The following is a 21,530-nucleotide window of genomic DNA, read 5'->3' on the forward strand; positions in this document are numbered from 1 at the left end:
CTTACATTCTGGGGGTAGACAGAAAATAAACCTTTATTCGCAACCCATTCAATGTCCTCTCCTGTGTCTCAAAGGCTGGAAGTCAGGGGATTACCTTTCCCAGGCTCCTTTTCCTGGGTATTTGGGTGAATTTGCATTTTGCTAATGCTCTCACATAAGATTTGGAAGGCAAAGAGGAGTGCTACAGTGGATGGCTGAAGGCAAAGGGCCATCACGGGGACTTCAGAGCCGGGCACTGTGACACTGCTGGCCATTTGCTGCAGTATTTTTACCTCTGGGTGGCAGCAGCCAGTTGCTGAGTCCTGGGTTATATCTACAGTGATATTACTTGAAAGCTAATGGCAGCCACACTAATGGTCACTAATCTAGTTTACCAACAACTTCTGAGCACCTAATCCTGATATCAAATCCCCAAGTTGTTTTTCTTTTTCTTTAGTGACTTTTGTCAGAATATTACATACCAAGACTGGTTCCACACCTTCAAAAATGGGAATCTTGTATTGATTGTTAGTTGATGTGGTTGGGTTCACATACAGTGATGACCTCATTTCAATTTAAAATACAATTCTAAGGAGACACATAGTGCCTAACCGTTACTTAAATGAACACCTCTGGCTGCCTAAAATTAAGGGTCTATTGAAGATAAGGATTTAGGAGAGCAAGTTGACTATTGCTGTGGAATAGAGAAGAGAATTAGACAGACTGAGGGGTGTGTCGGCTACTTCTGATTACACTACAGTGGAGGCTGTAAGAAAAAAGTATGACAAGCTCAGAAACTTTGCAGTCTTGGATCAAGCCAGGATCCTCACATTTGAAGCCACATCATTGATACAGCCCACAGTCAGACCTGTCTGTGGCTGCAGGTTGCAAGTTTATAATGCCAGATGGTTTCAAAGACTTGCTAGGCCTCTTGTGTGGATGTTAAGGACTTCATTGGTAAGAGTGGGCCCTGGGAATTGGGAAAGGGGCATTTTGGAAGACTTGGGTGAATCTTAGTACTCCGAACCCCAAATCTGCCAAAAAACGTCCTTGCCGAGAGAAGGAAGCCCCTCCTCCTGTCAGCCCTTCCCCTCATTGAGCAGATTATAATGACTCCTCCAGCAGCAATTACATCACAGGAGACTACCAATCACTTAAAACCCAAACAGACCATTACTGACTGCATCAAGACCTGGACAGAAACAAAGCCCCATTAGCATAAAAGTAAGAGAGCCCTTCTGTTTAGAATTTCCATAGAAGTTTGCTTTGAAGAGACTAAGGTAAGAAAGTAGAAGAAGAGACCCCCTTATGGGGTTGCCCAGGTGCTCATGTCATAGGATGAACCTCAGATAAGACCCTGATCCTTTTGATCAACCAACAACATGGCAAAATTTTCCCATAGTCTTAACACAATTACATAAAATATAAACGATAGAAATATAAATAATTATTTGCTGATTTCACAGAGGTGCTATGACTCTTATTTTACAAATATATTGGAACCCAGTGATGCAGGATTTGGGATAGAGCTGAACTGAAGTGACTCTGCAATTTCTTGCTGTTCTTTGGCTCTTTCTGTTAATGCAGAGAGCTGCCATGATGTATGAGACTAGGATCCTGCATAAACCAAGAGAGCAGAAAGACAAGGCAGATGAGAAGGACAGGCCTTGCGCTTGGTGGAGGAGTGAATTATTGGGTTGCTGCCCTGGCTGCTGTCTCTCAGCCTGGGATGGCCCATGATTACATTTTACTGCTCTCGGAAGCTGGTGTCCTCACCCTGTTAGCCTTTTGCAAAGTGAAGTAGAGACTGATTTGCCAACTTCAGAAACATCAAAAGAATAGTAAATATAACCATAACTATAATAATATGTTAATTATATTGCATTTAGTGAGCACATGACAGGCACTGGTAGGTATGAAGTGCTTTTCAAGTATTCATTCACTTAGTCCCTCAACAGCCCTATGAGTGAGATAGGTTGTTATAATCCTGAATTATAGGTTTGTAAAATCTGAATTTGTGAGAGGTTAAATTTCTAGCTTCAAATCATGCTGATAGTTAATGTTGGAGATGGGACTCAAGCCTGGGCCTCTCTGGCTTTAAAGCCCAAGACTTTAACCACTGTTCTTTTCTGACTTTCTTTTGCCACACATGAGGCCTTGGTCCTGTTTGTTTTGTCTATTGTGCATCTCTCCAATTCAACCACATTCCCCAGCACCACCACTCCAACAACGAACGCTATGATCTTTCTAAAGGATTACTGTAGCAGCCTGGTCTACTTTTACCCATTTTAACCCCACTTCTAATCTGTTATCTGCATTAGAGCCAAAGGGACATTTTAAAACCATAAATCTTATTATGCTGCACACTTTAATGACTTCATGTAAAGACCCATCTCTCCACACCAAATTTTTAGGCCCACATGGTCTGCCCTTTATTCTGTTTTGGGCCTCATGGAATCCATTGTTCCCTGTAGGTCCTGTCCCCTCCTTGCTTTCTCTTCTCCCATCTTCCTCATCTCGAATGCACATGCACTTTTCTTTCATAGACCCTTTGCACATGCCGCTCGCTCCCTCTGTCTGCAGTGCGCTTCCAGACCCCACCCCGGCCCCCCTTTGACCTAGCTAGAGCCATGCTTTCTGAAGATCACAGTTTAAATGTCACTTCCTTAGCCGAGTCTTTCTAATCTCTAAGTTAGTTCCCTTTGTTGAAAGGTGTCATAACAACACTTGCCTTTTCTCAGAGGTTGGTGTTTATAGTTATTTGTGTGGTTCTCCGATGAACGTCTACCTTCTTGATCATACTGTAAGCTCTTTGAAGGCAGGAACAGGTCAGGTTTTTGCTTACCAATATAGTCCCAAGGCTTAGGGTAGTATTTGATATATGGTAGCTTTTCAAACAATAGTTGTTAAAAAAAAATAAAAAGGAAGGTACAACACACTTCCCTGGGGTGTATGAAAAGGATAACCTTTTCTAAAAGTCTATAATGTGCTTAGTCCTTCTGTGGAGGATAAAGTTGGCTGAGAGGGGAAGTCCAGTTCATAGGGCAGCCAAGGCCAGCCACAGCGCCCTAGACCCTACCTGTCTGAGCCTGGGAGAACAGCAGCTAGGTCTAGTTAAGGAGTCTCCCTTGGTGGGAGCAATGCTTCAGGTTTACAACTTAAGTGGCTCACTTCTCAGGTAAGCAACTTAAGGAAGCTAATGCTTAACACATAACGCATACCTCCCTCCCCTCACCCCAGAAGCCTTCAGGGTGAATTGGTTATCCAAAGGGAAGGATTAAGTGGGAGAACTGAGCCAAATTCTTTTCTCCTGAGTGATAGGTCTAGAAGTTTAGATACCAGGCTGGTATCTACCCAGGCACAGGGTGCTATTTAGAATGGCTCCCAAGGAGCTCTGGGTATCTATAATGAAAGTCGCCTTGGGCAGAGGCTGAGGCACAATATACATTGAGACTGATACCAAACACTGCCCTCTCCTTTGCAATTAGAGATTGATCCTTTGGGCTCTAAAGGAAAGAGAGCTTACCAGATTCGTTCACCAGATTCACTTTAGAGACAGTCATGTTACTTAACTATGGAGATAGCTATTGTGTGAACTTCACCAGAGGGAACTTACACAAACTTAGATGGTATAGCCTATTATATACCTAGGCTATATGCTATAGCTTACTGCTTTTAACTACACACATATATTGCTAGGTACTGTATAAAACAACAACAAAAATAAATCAAGGACAGGAGAAGATGATGTGATCAAGAGCAGGGATAAACACAAGATGTATGAGGCTGCCGCCGGCACAGCACGGCACACTGTTTTACAGCAAACTTTTCTCAATAAGTAAAAGAATACACTAAAATAATGATAAAAAGTATAGTAAATACATAAACCAGTAATAGTCCTTTTTTATTACTATAAAGTATAATATACTGTAGGCAGTTGGATGTGCTAGTTATGGGACTGGTGGGACAGTATGTTTGTTTACAGCAGCATCACCACAAACATGTAACCCATTGCATTATGACATATTTTAAAAAAACATGTTATTGATTTTAGAGAGGAAGGGAGAGGGAAAGAGAAGGAGAGAAACATATATCAGGTTGCCTCCCCAACCTGGGATGGAACCGAAACCTGGACATGTGGCCTGACTGGGAATTGAACTAGTGACCATTTGGTGCACAGGACAATGCTCAACCACTGACCCACCCGGCCAGGCAGGGCTGCCTTACAACATAGGGCTACCAGGTCACTACCCTTAGGAATTTTCAGCTCCGCTATAATCTTATAGGACCACAGTGTAGATGCAGTCCGTTGTTGACAAAACTGTCATCATATAGCACATGGCTATTACTATTTTTAAAGAATCCAAAGAAAAAATTTGAAGAAAATGCAAAGCTAAAGACTGGAGTGTTGGCAGTGAGTGAGGGGAAAGAGAAGCTTTTGCTTTGTAAGCCAGTCCCTCCATTCAGCAAAGTTCGAGAATCAGAACTGTTTTTGTTCAGATTGAAAATCCGAGGGGGTAATTATTATGCTTAAGATTCTTGCAACATAGCTTCAATATTTTAGCCGTCCTCCTCCCGCTGCCCTTGGACTTCATTGTCCGTGAAGAGAGACTGTGTTTGACTTTGCTTGGAAACCATAAAACCACAACAAAATCACTCTCCTGAGTGCTACTAGGCAACCCCAACACGGGGATCTCTCCCGCACCAGGAGGAGGCCTTGTCCGGAAAGACTCACACAGGCTCAGGTGGTGCATCGACGGAACTGGAGGCCACTCTTCCGCATCATCTTGATAAACACTCAGCACTAAATCCCATGAAGATGCCCAGTGCCTTCTCAAGAGAGCGAAGCTTGATAAACAACAATAGCAAAACCCTGCAAAGCCCGGCCAGTCTCCGTGATGCTACGGGCTGCTGAACTGACAGTCAAAAGGTCAGCTGCTGTTATCTTTCTGAGAAGTCCATTGAATGGGAGCCCTGGAATGTTCTTATTGAACTGCATCACTTCCTTCCTGGGACCATCGGGGCACTTCCCCAGCCTTTCAAGACAGGTTCTGCTCCAAAAAGGTCCACCGGGCGAGGAAACCCCAGGCCGAAGTTAGGGGCCGGCGCACACATAGTCTTGCTGGGGCTCTAGGCCATTTCTTCCCTCCTAGCCCCCAGGAGGTGAAAGGCTCACCGAGAGGGTGGGTCACAGGCCTGACCTTGCTGCAGATAAAAGCCCGAGGCCCTGCATCTCCGGGAGGGAGGTAAGGGACGCCTGTCAGACGGCCTCCCGGTGCCCCGTCCAGGGACCGGCGCAACCTGGAGCCTGGCGCGGGGCCAGGAGGGGTGTGGCGACTCCGGGTAGTGCTGGGACCCCGCCTGGGAACTGCACCAACACCCGACCTGCCCCTCGGAAAGGAGTATTCGCTCCGGGAGCGGCGGGGGGGCCGGGGGAGGGGGCGAAGGGGGAGGCCTAAACCCCCAGGGTGCAGCCGGGGGGAGGACCGGATTGCAGAGGAGGGAGCGTGGCGGAGCAGCCGGCGCCCGCTGAGCCGGTGCGCCAGCCCGGGAGCGCGGCTGCGGCTCGGGAGCCCGCCCTGCGCGTTGTCCTCGGAACCGGCGGCGGGCTCCCCGCAGCCCTGCATCCGCTCGCGCCGGGCGACGGAGACGGCGCCGGCCATTCGCTCGCTGCGCCGCCTGGAGCCTGGGCCAGCCCGGGAGAGAGAAGGTAAAAGGAGGAGAGATGGGGGGCGGGAAGAGAAGGAGAGGGGCTGAGAGGCTGGGTGCGAGCCGAAGAGATGGCAGACAAATTGCGAGCAAGTTTGCACTTGCTTCACGGGCGGTGCGTGCTGGGGGGAAGGCGGGGGCCGTGTGTGTGCGTGCGGCGCTCTTGGGTGGGGAGGCCGGAGGAGGGGAGCGTGTTCCCAGCATCTTGTACGCAGCTGCCCCTCTGCGGAGCCCCCTCTCTGGCTTGTCATTTCCGCTTATGGCACCTCTCTCGGGCTCCAGTGATGCCCAAGCCAAAGGCTGCCACCCTCTCGTTGTGATGGCTGGCACTGCGGCTCCTCTCCGATGGGAGGTGTGGGGCGTTGGACGCATTCTCGGAGCCTCCCTTCCTCCAGCCCAGACTATTTTGGGAAGGGCTGAGGGAGGGGGCGGGCGGCAAAGCCCAGGGCTGGAAGCCTGAAGGAGGCCCCAGCTCCAGGCTCTCCTCAGCTGTCACCCAGCAAACGCCTCCGCGGAGAGCCCACGCTAGGGGGCAAGACAACTTTCCTCTCCTCCAGAAACACGCGTTTCAGACAGGGGTGGTGCGTGGCTGCCCGAGGAGTCCTGTGCAAGGGTGCTCCCGGGGCGGCAGGTGCCGGGCGAGGGGCAGGGGACCAGGCAACAGGAAGCAGCATCCGCTGCAAAGCAGAGGGACCCCTTTGGGAAACGGGTTCGGTGTGCAGCCTGGGTAACAGCCTGGAGGCTGCAGGTTCGGGCCCAGCCCAGCCAGAAGCATCCGCTGTGGAATCGGCCCTACCACCCCGGAATGTTCATGTCTGAGATGCTCAGTTTGGAGTAGAAACCATGGTTGTAGCTGCCATTTTTCGGTGAAGGTTAAGCAAGTTCAAAGTGAATTATTATTATTTTTTCTTTTCTTTAGTTCTTATGTTTGTCTTCATCTGGGAGACACTTGCCGAAAGAAAACATTTGTAACCAGAAACCAGATCTACCCAAGAGAAAGTGTAATCATTCTCAATTAGGCAAAGGTTATTCATGCGACCCACATGTGGGTAAAATGCTGATTTAATCATGAGTCATGAGGATGGTTTTTTTTCAGAAGCTTGCTGTTCCCCAAGGTGAAAAAGATGAATAATATAGATAAAAAGTCCCTGACATCACCAGCGCAGTGGACTAGAACATGTCTATTTCTTCTTGTGTCTTTGAATCTGTATTACTTTGTGGCAAATTCAGAATGAAATGTGCCAGATGAAGGCTAGCTTAGTATGTTTCATGCAGAAGATAAAGGTGCAGCTTGACTCAGATAACATTGCTAACCTTTGAAAACATTTGCTTAGCTTCTACGTGATAGTCTCATTATTATCTTTCTCAGCTGGTGATTTTCCCCACTGCTTTCTTTCTGTCGTCACTGGGCCCATAAAAAGACTTCTTCTCACTTGATTCTTTTCTGCGAAGGAGTAGGGATTGGGGAAGGGTAGTTTACCATTTTTAAATGTTCAAGAATTGCTTGTGTGAAATGTGTAGGGTGCTACACCTAAGACTTGCTCTCTGATAATTACGCAACAGCTTCTTAGAAATGAGAGGAGGTGTAATGGAAAGAGGAGGCAAGCCCATGATTGGGCAAGGTTGGTAGCATTTTCTCCTGTGGTTCCCGCGCTAGATTCTGCCGCCACACCCTGTGGCCTGAAGGTGACAGCCACAGGACCCAGGACTCCCCGGTGAGGAAATCTGCATTTCTCCTCTGTAGTATAGTCCTGTAACCTTCCTTAGGGACTAATTCAACAAGAGCTCATGTTTGGCAAAGAGTGCGGTATATACTCTAGCAAAGTAGGACAGAAAGGTAGCTGATGTGTTTGGGCATGATTAATAATACTCCAAGCTTATAAAAATGAAGTTGAATCGTGACAATATCTTTCATGCCCATCGGCTCTGTACTTTGTCTTTTGATGACTTGTTTGTATTTTTGCTCTTGCAGGCTAAGGACCAATGCTTATTTGGTGCCCTGTAGATGTCATAATAGTGAGTAATTACCAGTTCTACTCACTGACCCCCCACACATACGGTAGCATTGTATTTTGGTAACTCCAGGATGGGCCTCTTCCCGTTAGCCATCTTTATTCCATTTAGCCACCTTAGTTTTGTTGTTGTTGTTAATTAGACCATTACTAAAGGGTGAAAGAGAAAATCAATAATGAAATTTAAAATTAGACACTTATGTGACTCATTCCAGCAAAGAACTTAGCTAGAAGGAGGTCGGAATGCATTCATTAGCTTTTCTATTTTTGTTTAAGTGGATTTTAATAGCGATGCTATTCTTGAGCATATTTAGGCAGCTGATTAAGTAATAGCCGTACTTCATGTACACCCCAGCAGCGTGCTGTCCATCAGCTTATGTTTTATGGTGTCACTTCATCCTCTTCAGTCAGAAATGAGCCACCTCATCTCTGATTGTTGCGGGTTTGGAATTTTTTGCTCTCGTTTCTCCACACCTAAACCTGTAGTTATGTCGCTTTAAGATGTATTTCTGTAGCCTCGTAGTGTTTCTTCTAGTGTTTTTCCTAGTTAGTGTCTTCCCTTTTAGGAGAACAAACAAGAAACCGCTTCAGTAGCCCGTTGTCCATGCTGCTTAGAGCAGCGGTTCTCAACCTGTGGGTCGCGACCTCTTTGGCGGTCGAACGACCCTTTCACAGGGGTCGCCTAAGACCATCCTGCATATCAGATATTTACATCACGATTCATAACAGTAGCAACACTATAGTGATGAAGTAGCAACAAAAATAATTTTATGGTTGGATCACCACATGAGGAACTGTATTTAAAGGGCCAGAAGGTTGAGAACCACTGGCTTAGAGACTGGCAAGGTCCAGCCGTGATGATTTGCTGCTGTGCTTGTCACAGGTGTGGGTGATAGAAGAGAATGCTGTTCAGAAAGGAGAATCCCAGACAGCAGACAGTTAAAATCCCTCTGCATCCTGCACAATAAATACAGCAGATGGCTATTGATTGGGCATTGAGCTTGTTTCCACAGAACCCTGGGTTTCTGCGTTACAACACTCCCTCTACTTTGCTGTAGTGTTGATTTATCATCTCCTCCTCTGGTACATAAGCTCTCAGAGAGGCTTATCTTGTTCACTGCTGTTTACTTAGTACCATTGTCAAATAGTTTCTCAATACATTTTTTTTTCTGAATGAAATAATAAATTCAGGAATCTTGCCTCTCTGATAGATATGGAGGATGGACTTAGCTCCCTTGTCATCTCAGCTCCTCCTGCTGGAAGGGTTTGGAGATGGTGCAGGGACTGCTCATTGGTACACCGCCTAGCAATGTCTACCTAATTCTCCCTTTCCATCCTAATACTGGTTGCTCCCCTCTCCCTCTCCCACCCTCACAATATCCTGTGCCTATTAAAACTTTTAATCACCCTGGACACGGTTATCTTCCCATCATTCTGGTTCAGAGATCACGGCCACAGCCACTGCTAGGTAATCAGTCAGTCCAAGGAGTGACCTTCAAGATCTTGTGACCTTGTACCAGCCGTGGTTTTAGCTGTCACAGGTGCCGCCAAGGGTTTTGGAACTGAAGAGCTCACCTGAGAGCATGTCTTCACTCTAATTGCAGGGAGAGAAACGGAGGCCAGGGGAAAGAAGGTGGGAGCCAGCGAGGAACTGAAACTCTACTACACATGCCAGGCACATTTTAAATTTAATTTAGCAGGATGAAATCAAACTTATTAGCATAAAATTACTTCCTTTTACAGGTGAGGAAACAAGTGCTCAGAAAAGTTCACTTATCTTAAGGTCACATGGACAGTAAGAGGCAGAATTCGGACTCGGCTCCACGTCTTTTTAGCCCATTTCTTGGCACCACACTCCCCGGGACAGGCAGTGGTCAAGAGCCTCTGTCCACAGAACCAGCTCCAAATCACCCAACTGTTTGGAACAAAACTAAACCTAGAACTCTTAGCTTCTAATTCCCAGTCTCCTTTTATTATCTTTGTTTTACTCACTTAAACTTTTTAAATCAAATGATATGTCCTCTGAAGTTAAAGTATCAGTAAAAAGCAAGAGTATCATAATTTTGCAAAAGAGGAAATATGTGTACACATGCAAAATATTTAATCTTGTGTCTAAAATAGGAAGGATATTGCATCAACCCCTTTTGCAGGGGGTGGAAGGTTTTCTGGGAGTTAGCTCATAGAGGTGAAGTATTATGAACTTGATTTAATTAAACAAAAATCTGTATTGAGGACTGCAATGTGCTCACAGATATATTTGGTATCAATAGGTGGGATGTCAAAGCAATAAGACTTATAGTCTCTTTACCTGCAAAATGTCCATGGTCTAATTTGAATGAGATAAGGCTAGCAATGATCTTAGAGTGAGCCAAGGCTAATAATGGTGAAAAATATAAGACAAATCATATGCATAATAGTATAGATGGGTAGTATTGGAGCAATTGAGGGAAAATAATGCTGAAGGGTGGTACTAAGAGGAATAGGACATACTGTAGAAGCAAGACTGATGCATAAGCTGAAGGTGGACACAGCAGAGCTATTCTGGCTTTTATGTGGTATCAAAAGAGGGATGGAGGGAAGGATAGATACATATTTCAGTATTAATCTATTGGGTAACATAAATGTGAACTACACGAGGGTAGGAACGTGGTGATCTGCAATGCAATGACTTTTTAAAAATTCTTTTAATTTCACAATTCTTGATTGACAGTGGTGGCCATGTCTCAATCATCTGTGAACTACAGTGCTGAGCATGGCTTGGTGTGGGGCAGCTGAATGAAAATGAATCTCTTTCCTCATCCCTACTTAGTATACAGTGTATGTAGATAGATAGATAGATAGATAGATAGATAGATAGATAGATAGAATTCAGAAAGTTACAGTGTTGCATTTGGAGAACCTAACTGTCTAACAGCTTAGAAGAGGCCCTTGTAAGATTCCTCAGGCACTTCTCGTTGTCTGTTGGTTTTCAGGTTAAGGTAGCTTGTGTATGTGGGCAGGTGGAATATTTGTCCCCAGGAGGTGAAGGCTGCTAATGGGTACACAGTCATCGCAGGCTGTGGGCCTGGATGCATGACAGGCCAGCCATAGTAATCATTTCTCCTCTGAGAATCACTCGGAGAGCCACCCACTGAGAAGCACTCCTTTAGCCGAGAAGCTGCCAAGTATTGGGTCTACTTCTAGTGGATATCCTTTCAAGTAGCCAAGAGAAGCCCGCCGCTGCCTTTTTATCAACTAATGCTATTCACTGCGCCCACCCCATCCCCTAACTTGCTAAGTGACCAGAGCCCCTTCCCTGCCCCAGTCCACCTTTTAGATGCTTTTGCACTTGGGGATAGTAGCGGTGTGCAATGTTTTGCATCCTTTTCAAAATGGTAATCTAAAAGAGATTACTGTTGCCCAGCTGGTGTGGCTCAGTGGTTGAGCATCAACCTATGAACTAGGAGGTCACAGTTCGATTCCCGGTCAGGACACATGCCTAGGTTTTGGGCTTGGTCCCCAGTGTGGGGCATGCAAGAGGCAGCCAGTCAATGATTCTCTCTCATCATTGGTGTTTCTATATTTCTCTCCCTCTCCCTTCCTCTCTGAAATCAATCAAAATATATTAAAAAAATAAAATAATTAAAAAAGCTTACTATCAGCTTGGAGTTTGTGCATTCTAACCCATTATATACTAGTGTTAATAATGACACCTTACAGCCAGTTGTACATTGTACTTACACGCTTCTACTTAACCAACCCTTCACAAATAATGCTATTTATATACATTCAGTTGATAATAGAATTTTTGATAGCATTCATAGACTCCTCTTATGTTTTTATTTTTCCTTTGGACAGGTGGACCATCCCACATACATGTGCTGTGTTTTCTTTACAGTTTTGTTCTTAGCATCCTCCCCTGCCCCCCTCCCCATTTCTCTTCTCCACCTTTACTGGTATCATCATATCACAGAGATGCGTGTGAACTGTAATGAGTGCCATCTCACACAGGCCCCTCTGGTTTGGCCCCGTGGTTAAGTTTCTTTCTCTGGGCACATTTTTCACTTTCCTCTTTTTCTGTCATTAATTATTTTATCTGTGGCAAAACCTTCTCTTCAGCTAACCCCAGGGTTAAGAAATTCTTGTTCCAAGTACATGTCTCAATGTCAAGATTTTTAGCAACTACTCTCCTACCTCTTTTCCCCCTCCCCCACTGAAGAATTATGAGCTAAACTGGACCAAAGCAGAGACTTTAGGAAGAAGTTAGAAGGAAAATGTCTTGTCTGCTTAACCACTCCTACTCCACCCTTACAACTTACTTCAGAATCAGTGTGGAGAAAAATAACACTAAATCTAACCAATTTTGACTCCTAAAGTCAGGATATTTGAAACTCAAAATTTTAGAATAAAATAGTTTTGTATTTATGTTTTAATTCACCAAAGTGTTATTAGGAGCTAAGATTTGATCTCATTCCTGGGAAGTGTACAAACAAAACAGCAACATCAGCTGTGCAAAGCAGGCTAACACAGCACAGGTGAGAGAGCCTGTGGGTAGCCCTGACTGGTTTGGCTCAGTGGATAGAGCGTCGGCCTGTGGACTGAAGGGTCCCGGGTTCGATTCAGGTCAAGGTCATGTACCTTGGTTGTGGGCACATTCCCAGGAGGGGGTTGTGCAGGAGGCAGCTGATCGATGTTTCTCTCTCATCGATGTTTCTAACTCTCTATCCCTCTCCCTTCCTCTCTGTAAAAAATCAATAAAATATATTAAAAAAAAAGAGAGAGAGAGAGAGAGCCCATGGGTAAAGAGAAATGGAACTCCATGTTTTAAACTTTCACTTTTCATAGACCACTGGAGAAAGTTTATATTTTAAAACCATGAACTAAAAGTGAACACTTCTCCTCTTAGCTACCAATTTGATTGCATATGTCTTGTGTATGTATTTGTTTTATCAACTATCATCAAAATTCCTAGTAGTTGCCTAGTACCTTGTATTTCCCCAGTAGTCATTTCACTTGGTAATGAATCATTTATTCAAATTGAATAGAAATAGTTCTGATTTGAGCACTATGGTGACCTACGTGGATTTTTTTTAATAATGTACCTGTTCTGTGTGTTTTTCAGGTTCCTGAGTTTATTGAAGAGGAAGGAAAAGAAGTGGTTTCGCCTTTGGGAGTGCTGTCTCCGCGCTGGCTGCCCCCGTGCCTGGGGTTGCATCATGACCCCATAGATCCAGTGAAGTTCAAGGTGTTTTCTGGAGCGACCTAGTCCTGCTCTGCCTGGAGCAAGCGTCTCTGCTGTGGGTTTCATGCTGCAGCGGGGACCATGGCAGCCTCCAGGATGGCCTCTCGGTCTCCGCGGGACATTGCCAACGTGATGCAGAGGCTGCAAGGTGAGGCACAGAAGCGGCCCTCGTTTTGGGGTTTTGTTGTTACTATGCTTTCAATATCCGTTTATCTCAGAACTTTTCAAGGCGCTTGCATTTTTATTCAATGTTATGAAATCATAACAAGGAATAGCAAAATGTCTTTTATCCCAGTGTTTTCAAACGAGTCGATGCTACCTTAAGATTCTGTCTTCTTTATGTAGCAAAAAGACAAAGTTCTCACGTTGATTTTGCATCTGCGTTTGTGTGGCCTTATTAATGGTTATCCGGTGTCCAGTGGGAGTTCAGAGCTATAGCAAACTCTCTGTCAATAACAAATGGCAACACAGCTCCGTGACAGCGCCCCATGAGGTGTCGTGACAGTGGTAACAAGTAACTAGATGCTATTGTCTGATAAGTAAACCAGTGGCTTAGTTATCCCAGCAGGAAAGCCCTTAGAGACATAGAAAGTCTCTAAGAAAAATGGGCCAAAGAGGCCCAAAGGGGTGCTGAGATCAGTGGTTAGTGGCAGCCTGTGGACTGGAACCGCTCCCACCTGTGTTGTTCCTGTAAGAGCAAGGTGCTCTTTGCAAGGGAATCAACAGTCAAAGGTTATGGCAGCTCATAAACGATTCCTATTTGTGAATTTTCTTTCAACATGTATACTCCTTGAGCCATAAAAGTCATCATCGTCTATAGATACAAGTCTGCTTCTCTGTACAACTCCCACTCTGCCTCTCCCAGGCCTCAAACGCATGTGCTCAGGATACAAAAATACCCAGCGTTAGCAGGGATTTGCTCTAGTCTTTGTCCAATAATGTTACAGGCTGGCCTTCCGGTTTTCTAGAATCTCCAGCAAGTGATCAGTGTGGCTTCGCACCTTGGGCATCATGTTAATCTGTCATAACTCCACTTCCCTGGCTTGCAGTGGACTTGATGTGCACAGCATTAATTTTCAGTTAGGCGCGCTTGACCTTTCAAATACAGACTAAATGCTTACGTCTGGATATTTATGGCCCGGAACATGCTCCCAGCTTTAGAAAATCAGGTCGTGAGTGAAACTGGGAGTTTCCCCACCCGACCAGAAACCACCAATTAGAAGCTCCCCTCGTCACGTGATCCCCAATCGTTTTTTATCTGCCCGGACAGAGTTTTGATGCTTCGGCGTGAGTGATGCTTATTTCGCATTTATTGTTGGAAGATGCCACTTGAAATGCCAGAAAGAGCCTGACCAGATGAAAGAACAGATCTCTGTTGAGTGTGTGGGCATAGACTTCCTCCATAGGCTGAACAGACCTCTGACTGGGTCTGCCCAGTGCCAGGGATCTCCAGTGAAAGTGTCTGTCCAGTGTAAGTTGTACGTCAACAGCCCATCATTGACTGGCTGCCTCTTGCATTCAGAACTCCAATACTGAATTTGGAGTTCCATGCCTCTGTGTCTTGTCTTGGCTGTTTTCCTGGGTGTTCATTACTGAACCATTCTATGCATTTGGTGTCGCAGTGACCTCATCTTCGAAGTAATGGAAAGGAAACTTACAGGTCTCTTACAAACTATGGGGGAAGGTAATTAGCTAATAAAGCAGATTTTCCTTTGAGTGCATTTAATGGGGGAAATTCTCTGGATGCGATTGGAAATAAATGGAAATTATAAAAAGTAAATTTGAAAATAATTCAGAATTGGCTTATGATCCTACAGACATTTTATTCTTATTTTGGTTTGAATGACAACTCTTTTAAGATTATGGTTAGGGGTAAGAGGAGAGAGAAGAGTACTGATGTTTAGTGTGGTTATTTTTTAAATATATTTTTTTAAATGTTTGAATGTAATTTATTGTTTTTAATTCTTTATTGTTTAAAGTATTACATATGAATCCTTTTTCCCCCATTTACTTCTCCCTGCTCATTCCCACCTCCCCAGCAGATGCCCCTCCCCCCCTACTGACTGTGTCCATGAATTAGGCTCATATGCAATGCATACAAGTCCTTTGGTTTATCTCTCTCCCTCTCCTCCCCCGCTCCCCACCTTTCCTCTGAGGTTGGATGGTCTGTTCGATGCTTCTATGCCTCTTGGTCTATTTTAGTTCATCAGTTAATGTTGTTTATTATATTCCACATATGAGTGAGATCATGTGATGTTTATCTTTCTCCAACTGACTTATTTTGCTTAGCATAATCCTCTCTAGGTCCATCCATGCTGTTACAAATGGTATGACTTCTTTCTTTTTTACAGATGTGTAGTATTCCATTGTTTAGATGTACTACAGTTTTTTAATCCATTCATCTTCTGATGGGCACTTAGGCTGTTTCCAAATCTTAGCTATTGTAAATTGTGCTTCTATGAACATAGGGGTGTACATATCCTTTCTGATTGTTATTTCTGGTTTCTTGGGATATATTCCTAGAAGTGGGATTACTGGGTCGAAAAATTAAAATATTTTTTGTGGTGGATATATAAGTGGTTTTTCTTGAGATGTGTGTGGAATGGGGGAAAGCATTAGAGCTCCGCCCCCCCCCCCCCCCCCCGCCCCATTCCTTCACCTGTGACAGTGGATGTCCTATTTAACATCTATGCACTTAGGGACCCCACTAGCAAAATGTGGACTGGCCCTCTTGGGATTGTTGTCAAGCTCAGTGAGATGATAGATGAAGGTGCTTTGAAAACTATAAATACTGTGATGTGGTGAACTGTTGCAATAGCCATGAAAGGAAATTGCATGAGAAGGCAAAGGTCTGATCATTTGTTGCAATTTTCTCAGATTTGGAGAGGAATTATAATGGTTTTATATATTCTGTGCTGTATAAAACTAGTAATTTTATTACATAGTGAGATGACTATACTTTATATATATATTTTATAAATATATATATTTTCTTTCTAGTCAAAGAAAACATTACAACATGTCATAAGGGTACCTGATAAATTTAGAGCAATAAACCTTATAGTTTAGAAAGAGATGATATTTCTGAGCACTAGACAATTTTCATTAGCTCTTAGCATCAACTACTTCATATGTATATACATCATATATATATATGCATATATCTATATACTAGAGGCCTGGTGCATGAAATTTGTGAACTGGGAGGGGGGTTGTCCCTCAGCCCAGCCTGCACCCTCTCCAATCTGGGACCCCTTGGGGAATTTCAGACTGCTGGTTTAGGCCCCAATCCCACAGGGATTGGGGCCTAAACCAGCACTTAGACATCCCTCTCACAATCCAGGACTGCTGGCTCCCAACCACTCACCTTCCTGCCTGCCTGATTGCCTCTAACCACTTCTGCCGGCCAGCCTGATCACCCCCTCACCACTCCCCTGCCAGCCTGATCGACACCTACCTGCTTCCCTGCCGGCCCAGTTGCCCCCAACTGCTGCCCCCCCCCCACCCCTGCTGGCCTGGTTGCCTACAGCTGCCCTCCCCTGCCAGCCATCTTATGGTGGCCATCTTGGGCCCACATGGGGATGGCCATCTTATGCCCATATGGGAGCGGCCATCTTGTGCAGGGTCGTGATGGTCAATTTGCATATTACCTCTTTATTATATAGGATATGTTATTAATGGTTATAAAATGTAAGGTCTTGGGGCCACATCTAGCCTGGCCTACATCAGTGGAAACAAAATGAACCTTGGAAGTGAAGGGGCCTGCAGATCTGTCTGCTCATCTATTGATCTGCTGGGTGAATTCCGCTGACTCAGCTGGTGAGGGACATGTCCCCTCCTGTGTTCAGCTCTCACTGTGTGGCTCACTGATGTTTTCAGCCCAAGAAAGAGTCAATGTCCCGGACAGAGAAGACCTGGCTTCTGTCAAGAGTGTTTAGTGACCAAGTTCCTTATAAATGGAGGGTGGGCAATATTGCCCAGATAATTAAGACACATGAAGACATTTTTTTGAGGAAAAATACTTTTCTATTAACCTAAATAGAACTAGAGTTGCTAATTTCAAAGTTCAAACCTGTAAGAGCATTCTTCTAGAATCTGCACTCCCCCTCCATCCCCTCTTTTGGGGGCCTGGATAGATAATCTGAGGAACAAATGCCTTTCCACATCTTGGGTCTTATTACCATATCAGATCCATCCATAACTAATAAAAAGCATGTAGCTTTGAATAGTGGCAACTTGGCTTTCCTCTCTTGTTTATTTAGTTTATAACCATAATATTTGGCTGTTTTATGCTTTTAATTTTTATTTCTAGTGCAAGAAGATTGAAGTGCACACACAGATTGCTACATCATTTAGCTGCTACTGTAGTCATTCAGTATTTCACCTTTGCCAATATTTGTGCTTGTCTGAGCCTCGTGTTTGAGGCTGGGATCCTGAATTATGGATGAGCAGACAGACTGCAATGCGGGGTTTCATTTGATCTTAAGAGTAATGACTGTTTTCTGTAACTTTCATCACTTTAAATACAACCTTAAAAGCAAATACCGGACAAAAAGTATAATACAGGGGTATTCAAATGTTAAAAGCAAATAATTAGTATATACATTTTCTGCTCTTAACGACTATGGGGATCAATTTAGCAGGTGGTTTGTGGAGACACTTTCCTTTATAGCTACACCTAAAAAAAATAAATGTCTAAACCAGCCGTGGGCAAACTATGGCCCGCGGGCTGGATCCGGCCTGTTTGAAATGAATAAAACTAAAAAAAAAAAATAAAGACCGTACCCTTTTATGTAATGATGTTTACTTTGAATTTATATTAGTTCACACAAACACTCCATCCATGCTTTTGTTCAGGCCCTCCGGTCCAGTTTAAGAACCCATTGTGGCCCTCGAGTCAAAAAGTTTGCCCACCCCTGGTCTAAACTCTTCAGGTTTTCAATTTCTTGAAGATAATGATAAGAGTTTAGCCTCTTTGTAATTTTTCATAGTGCTTCTAACACAATGTTTACTTAATAAAATTTGTTGGCTGACTTTTATTACATTCATTTTTTCATTTGAAGATAATCTACTTTAAGGATTTTTAATTAATGTATCCATGTTGACTATTGTAAAATAAGGGGCATCAATGCAGTCTTATAGAGCAGGTGGTAAATACCAGAGGGGATTCAAATGGTCAGGCTCAGGTGTCATACAGAGGTCAATTCAATCAAAAAGTTGGAGAACTGACTACAAGGTCAAACTTTGATTTTTAAAACTTGTGAGTAAATTCAAAGAGAAACAAATGAGAAAAAGATAAACATTTACTCTTAGAGACATGCCTATGAAAGTCTCTAACTGTTCAGTAAAACATAATCGTGGCCTCCTTCTAAAATATTTAAATGTTTTTGGTTTACTATGATATTTATCATAAATCCATTACACTGTGAAAGAAAACCTCAGAGTACCAAAAATGTTGACTGAAAAATAGAATAAACAGTAATAAGTAAATAATGAAAATGCAATTTTTTAAAAATTTAATATTAAGTAAGCATGGGGAAAGGAATAGTTTCCCATCTTGTGAAGATACTAATTTTTTATAGTTCCTTGAGAGATGAAGTTTTATACTGTATTACTCTGATTTAATCCCTCTTCTTATTAAGTCACAAAACAAGTCACATTTAGGCTGAAATTCTCCTTTTGGTTTAATTTCTTTCCACAATGAATATTGTATGATCTTATCTTGAATTTAAATAGAATACAATTTTCAGCATATAACAATGAGCATTTCTTTATATTTTGGAACATAGGTTAAATAAATAGTTGATGAACAAATGGATCAATTGTGCCCCCTAAATTAATGAATTGAAAATAAAATTGGTCAAGGCATGTAAAGGGAAAAAAAGAAACCAGTTAAATTGGATCCTACTTTGAAGAGATTCTTTTTCCTGAATTTTTAAATCAGAATTAGTTTTTGACCATCAAATTACTTCAAGGACACATATTCTACCTGAATGGGTGACTATGTTAACCTCTCAGGCGTGTGTGTTGTTTTTGTAACTATAATGCTTTAAATCCTAAAGGTCTGTTACATTTTCACATTACTTTTTTCATATTACTTTTTAATGTATTAAAGAGCTCACATTTGTCTAATGCCCTGTCCCCCAAGTCTTTCTGTTTGCAGAGCCATATTATCCATTATGCACTATGCTGGACAAAGTGCCTGAGGCCTTCTGGATCTACAAGGGTCTGTACAAATATTGGCTGTCAAACAGAAAAGGAAACTGCTAAGTCCAAATTAACAAACATTTACAAATACTAAAATTATGTCAATTAGTCACATGTAAATCAAGTCAGTTCAAAAATTACATATGTATAAATGTATTTCATATGGGGTATGGGTTCCCTTTGTTGCACTTGATACAGTGTGGGGCAAGCCTTTAAAAGTGGGAGGGTCTAGGGCTTACAAAGAAAAGAGAAAGCATTCCCACGCATTGCCTCCAAATTAATTACTTTTAGCAGACACTTTAATTTTGTTTCTCCCATGGTAAAAACCTTCCTTGACTCTTGACATCTCCATGAAAGTCCCAACTTCTTGGCTCAGCTTCCCTATTCTAACTCCATCGTATTAATTGTCCAGCATTTGTCTCCGCTAGCTCCAACCAGGTATCTGCCAAATGGCACGACTTGCAATATCCTGAAGGTGCCCTGACTCCTCCGTTTCCTCCTGGAGCACTTCCAGGACTACGCTCTAGTGACTGCTTCTAAAACTCAACTTATCTTCAAGGCCAAACTCAAGGCCCATCTCCAAAGCTTCCTCAACAAAAGCTTTCTCAGGGATAAAATCAGAAATTCTCTCTTCTCTGTCTAAATTCCTTTAGCACTTGGAGCACTGTTATGCAGTCTGACATTGCTGTGCATTATGTAACATCGCCGTGTCTAATCCACCCGCTCCAAGTACAGAGTGGCAGGAATTGGGTCAAATTCCATCAGTGCCCTGCACATTGACCAACATGCTACACTTCCTAATGGGGATGCTTCATAAGTACTTGTTAAGTGGCCATCATATATTTAATATCATATAGATAGTCAATGGTAGAAACAGGGAGACCAGGAGAGAGGTAAGTTTGGTAAGAGAGGTAAGAGAGACTTGGACTAGATTTTAAATAGTGGCAAGGGATAGAAGTGGTAAAAATCTAGATATATGTTTTAAAGTAAAACCAAAATAATTTGCTGATGGACAGGGTGTGGGGTGTGAGAGAAAGGAATGGAAGTTGTCCCCTCATTTCTCATTTTGAAGTGAGGAAAAACAAAAGACTGTTGGGGAATATATTGAGAAGGAAAATCAAGGGGTTGTTTTTTGGTGTTTGATTTTGTTTTGTACATGTTATATTTTAGATGCCTGATGATATCCAAATGTCCAAGAAGGTAGTCAAGTCTATATGACTATAGAGATCAAGGGAAAGGGCACAGCTGGAGAAAACATCTGGGAATCATAAGCACACAGATAGTCTTTAAGGCTATGGACTTGGTTGACACCACCTGGGGAATAAGGACAGAAAGAAAAAAGAGGAGGTTTGAGAAGCAGAGCATCCAACATTAGGGGTGGAAGAGTGAGGAGAGAGAGTCCCACATGTGAGACTGAAAAGCTGCAGCCTAGGTGGGAAAAAGAAGAGAGAAGGGAGATCTGGAACCCAAGGGAAGAAAGGGTTCAAGGAGGAATGATAAATTGTATTAATGCTAATGTTTTCATATGTTCATGTTTCTAAAGGTTTATAGTATATAAGTATCATATATATATCATATATATATTTATATATATTATATATATATATATCATATATATATATCCTGTCTAATAATAGACAAATAGGGTAATTAACCATACCTTCGATACGCTTCCCATTGGCTAATCAGGACGATATGCAAAGTAACTGCCAACCAAGATGGCGGTTAACCGCCAACAAAGATGGTGGCTAATTTGCATACTGAAGGCAGGGCGGGACAGCGCCATCCCTCCAGCCCCGCTGCCATCGGGGCCTGCTATCTGTGACCCGTGCGGCAGGCGGCCCGTATGGGACCCGACCCAGGACTGGCGGGCAGAACCACAGCGATCCGGCCACACCCACAAATGGCCCTCCCGTGAGGATCCCAGGTTGGCGGGTGTTAATGCACAGATCCACCACTGGCCGTGCCCACAAATGGTCCTCCCGAGGGGATCCGAGGCTGGCAGGTGCTAATGCACCGATCTGCCAACACACACACCTGGGCCGCCTTTGCCCTGCGTAAACTATGCAGCTGGGAGAGGGGAGTGGGGCAGCTGGGAGCAGGGCGGGAACTGCCTGGGCTTTGCGTCAGTCAGCCCAGAGCTGATTGCAAGCTATCCCGACCAGTAGCTGCTTTCTCATTCACTTACTTGCTCATTCATTCACTAATTCACTCACTCATTCATTCGCTGATTCACTCACTCAGCAAACCCTCTCAGGTCCCTGGCACCAGGCCAGGCACTGAAGGTGAAGCAGGATAAGACAGAGCTATGTCCTCAAGATGTTAGTAATTCAGTAGGGCGAAGCAGGCACATGAACGAGGCAGTTGTACGCACAGATGCAGTGTACTGGGTTCGGTGAGGG

General features: G+C 43.7%; 1 protein-coding gene across 1 annotated transcript in view; it reads left to right on the forward strand.

Annotated features, from left to right (window-relative positions):
- The first annotated feature begins 5,553 nt into the window (after positions 1-5,553).
- The window catches only part of SYNE1 (spectrin repeat containing nuclear envelope protein 1), a 392,090-nt gene continuing 376,113 nt past the window's right edge, over positions 5,554-21,530 (forward strand). The window contains exons 1-2 of the mRNA XM_059700015.1: positions 5,554-5,689; positions 12,802-13,069. Of these exons, the coding sequence (XP_059555998.1) occupies positions 13,003-13,069 (67 nt within the window). The 5' untranslated portion in view covers positions 5,554-5,689; positions 12,802-13,002. The remainder of the gene's footprint in view (positions 5,690-12,801; positions 13,070-21,530) is intronic.

The sequence above is a fragment of the Myotis daubentonii genome, chromosome 6 (assembly GCF_963259705.1).
Source record: "Myotis daubentonii chromosome 6, mMyoDau2.1, whole genome shotgun sequence".
NCBI classification, from domain to species: Eukaryota; Metazoa; Chordata; class Mammalia; order Chiroptera; family Vespertilionidae; genus Myotis; species Myotis daubentonii.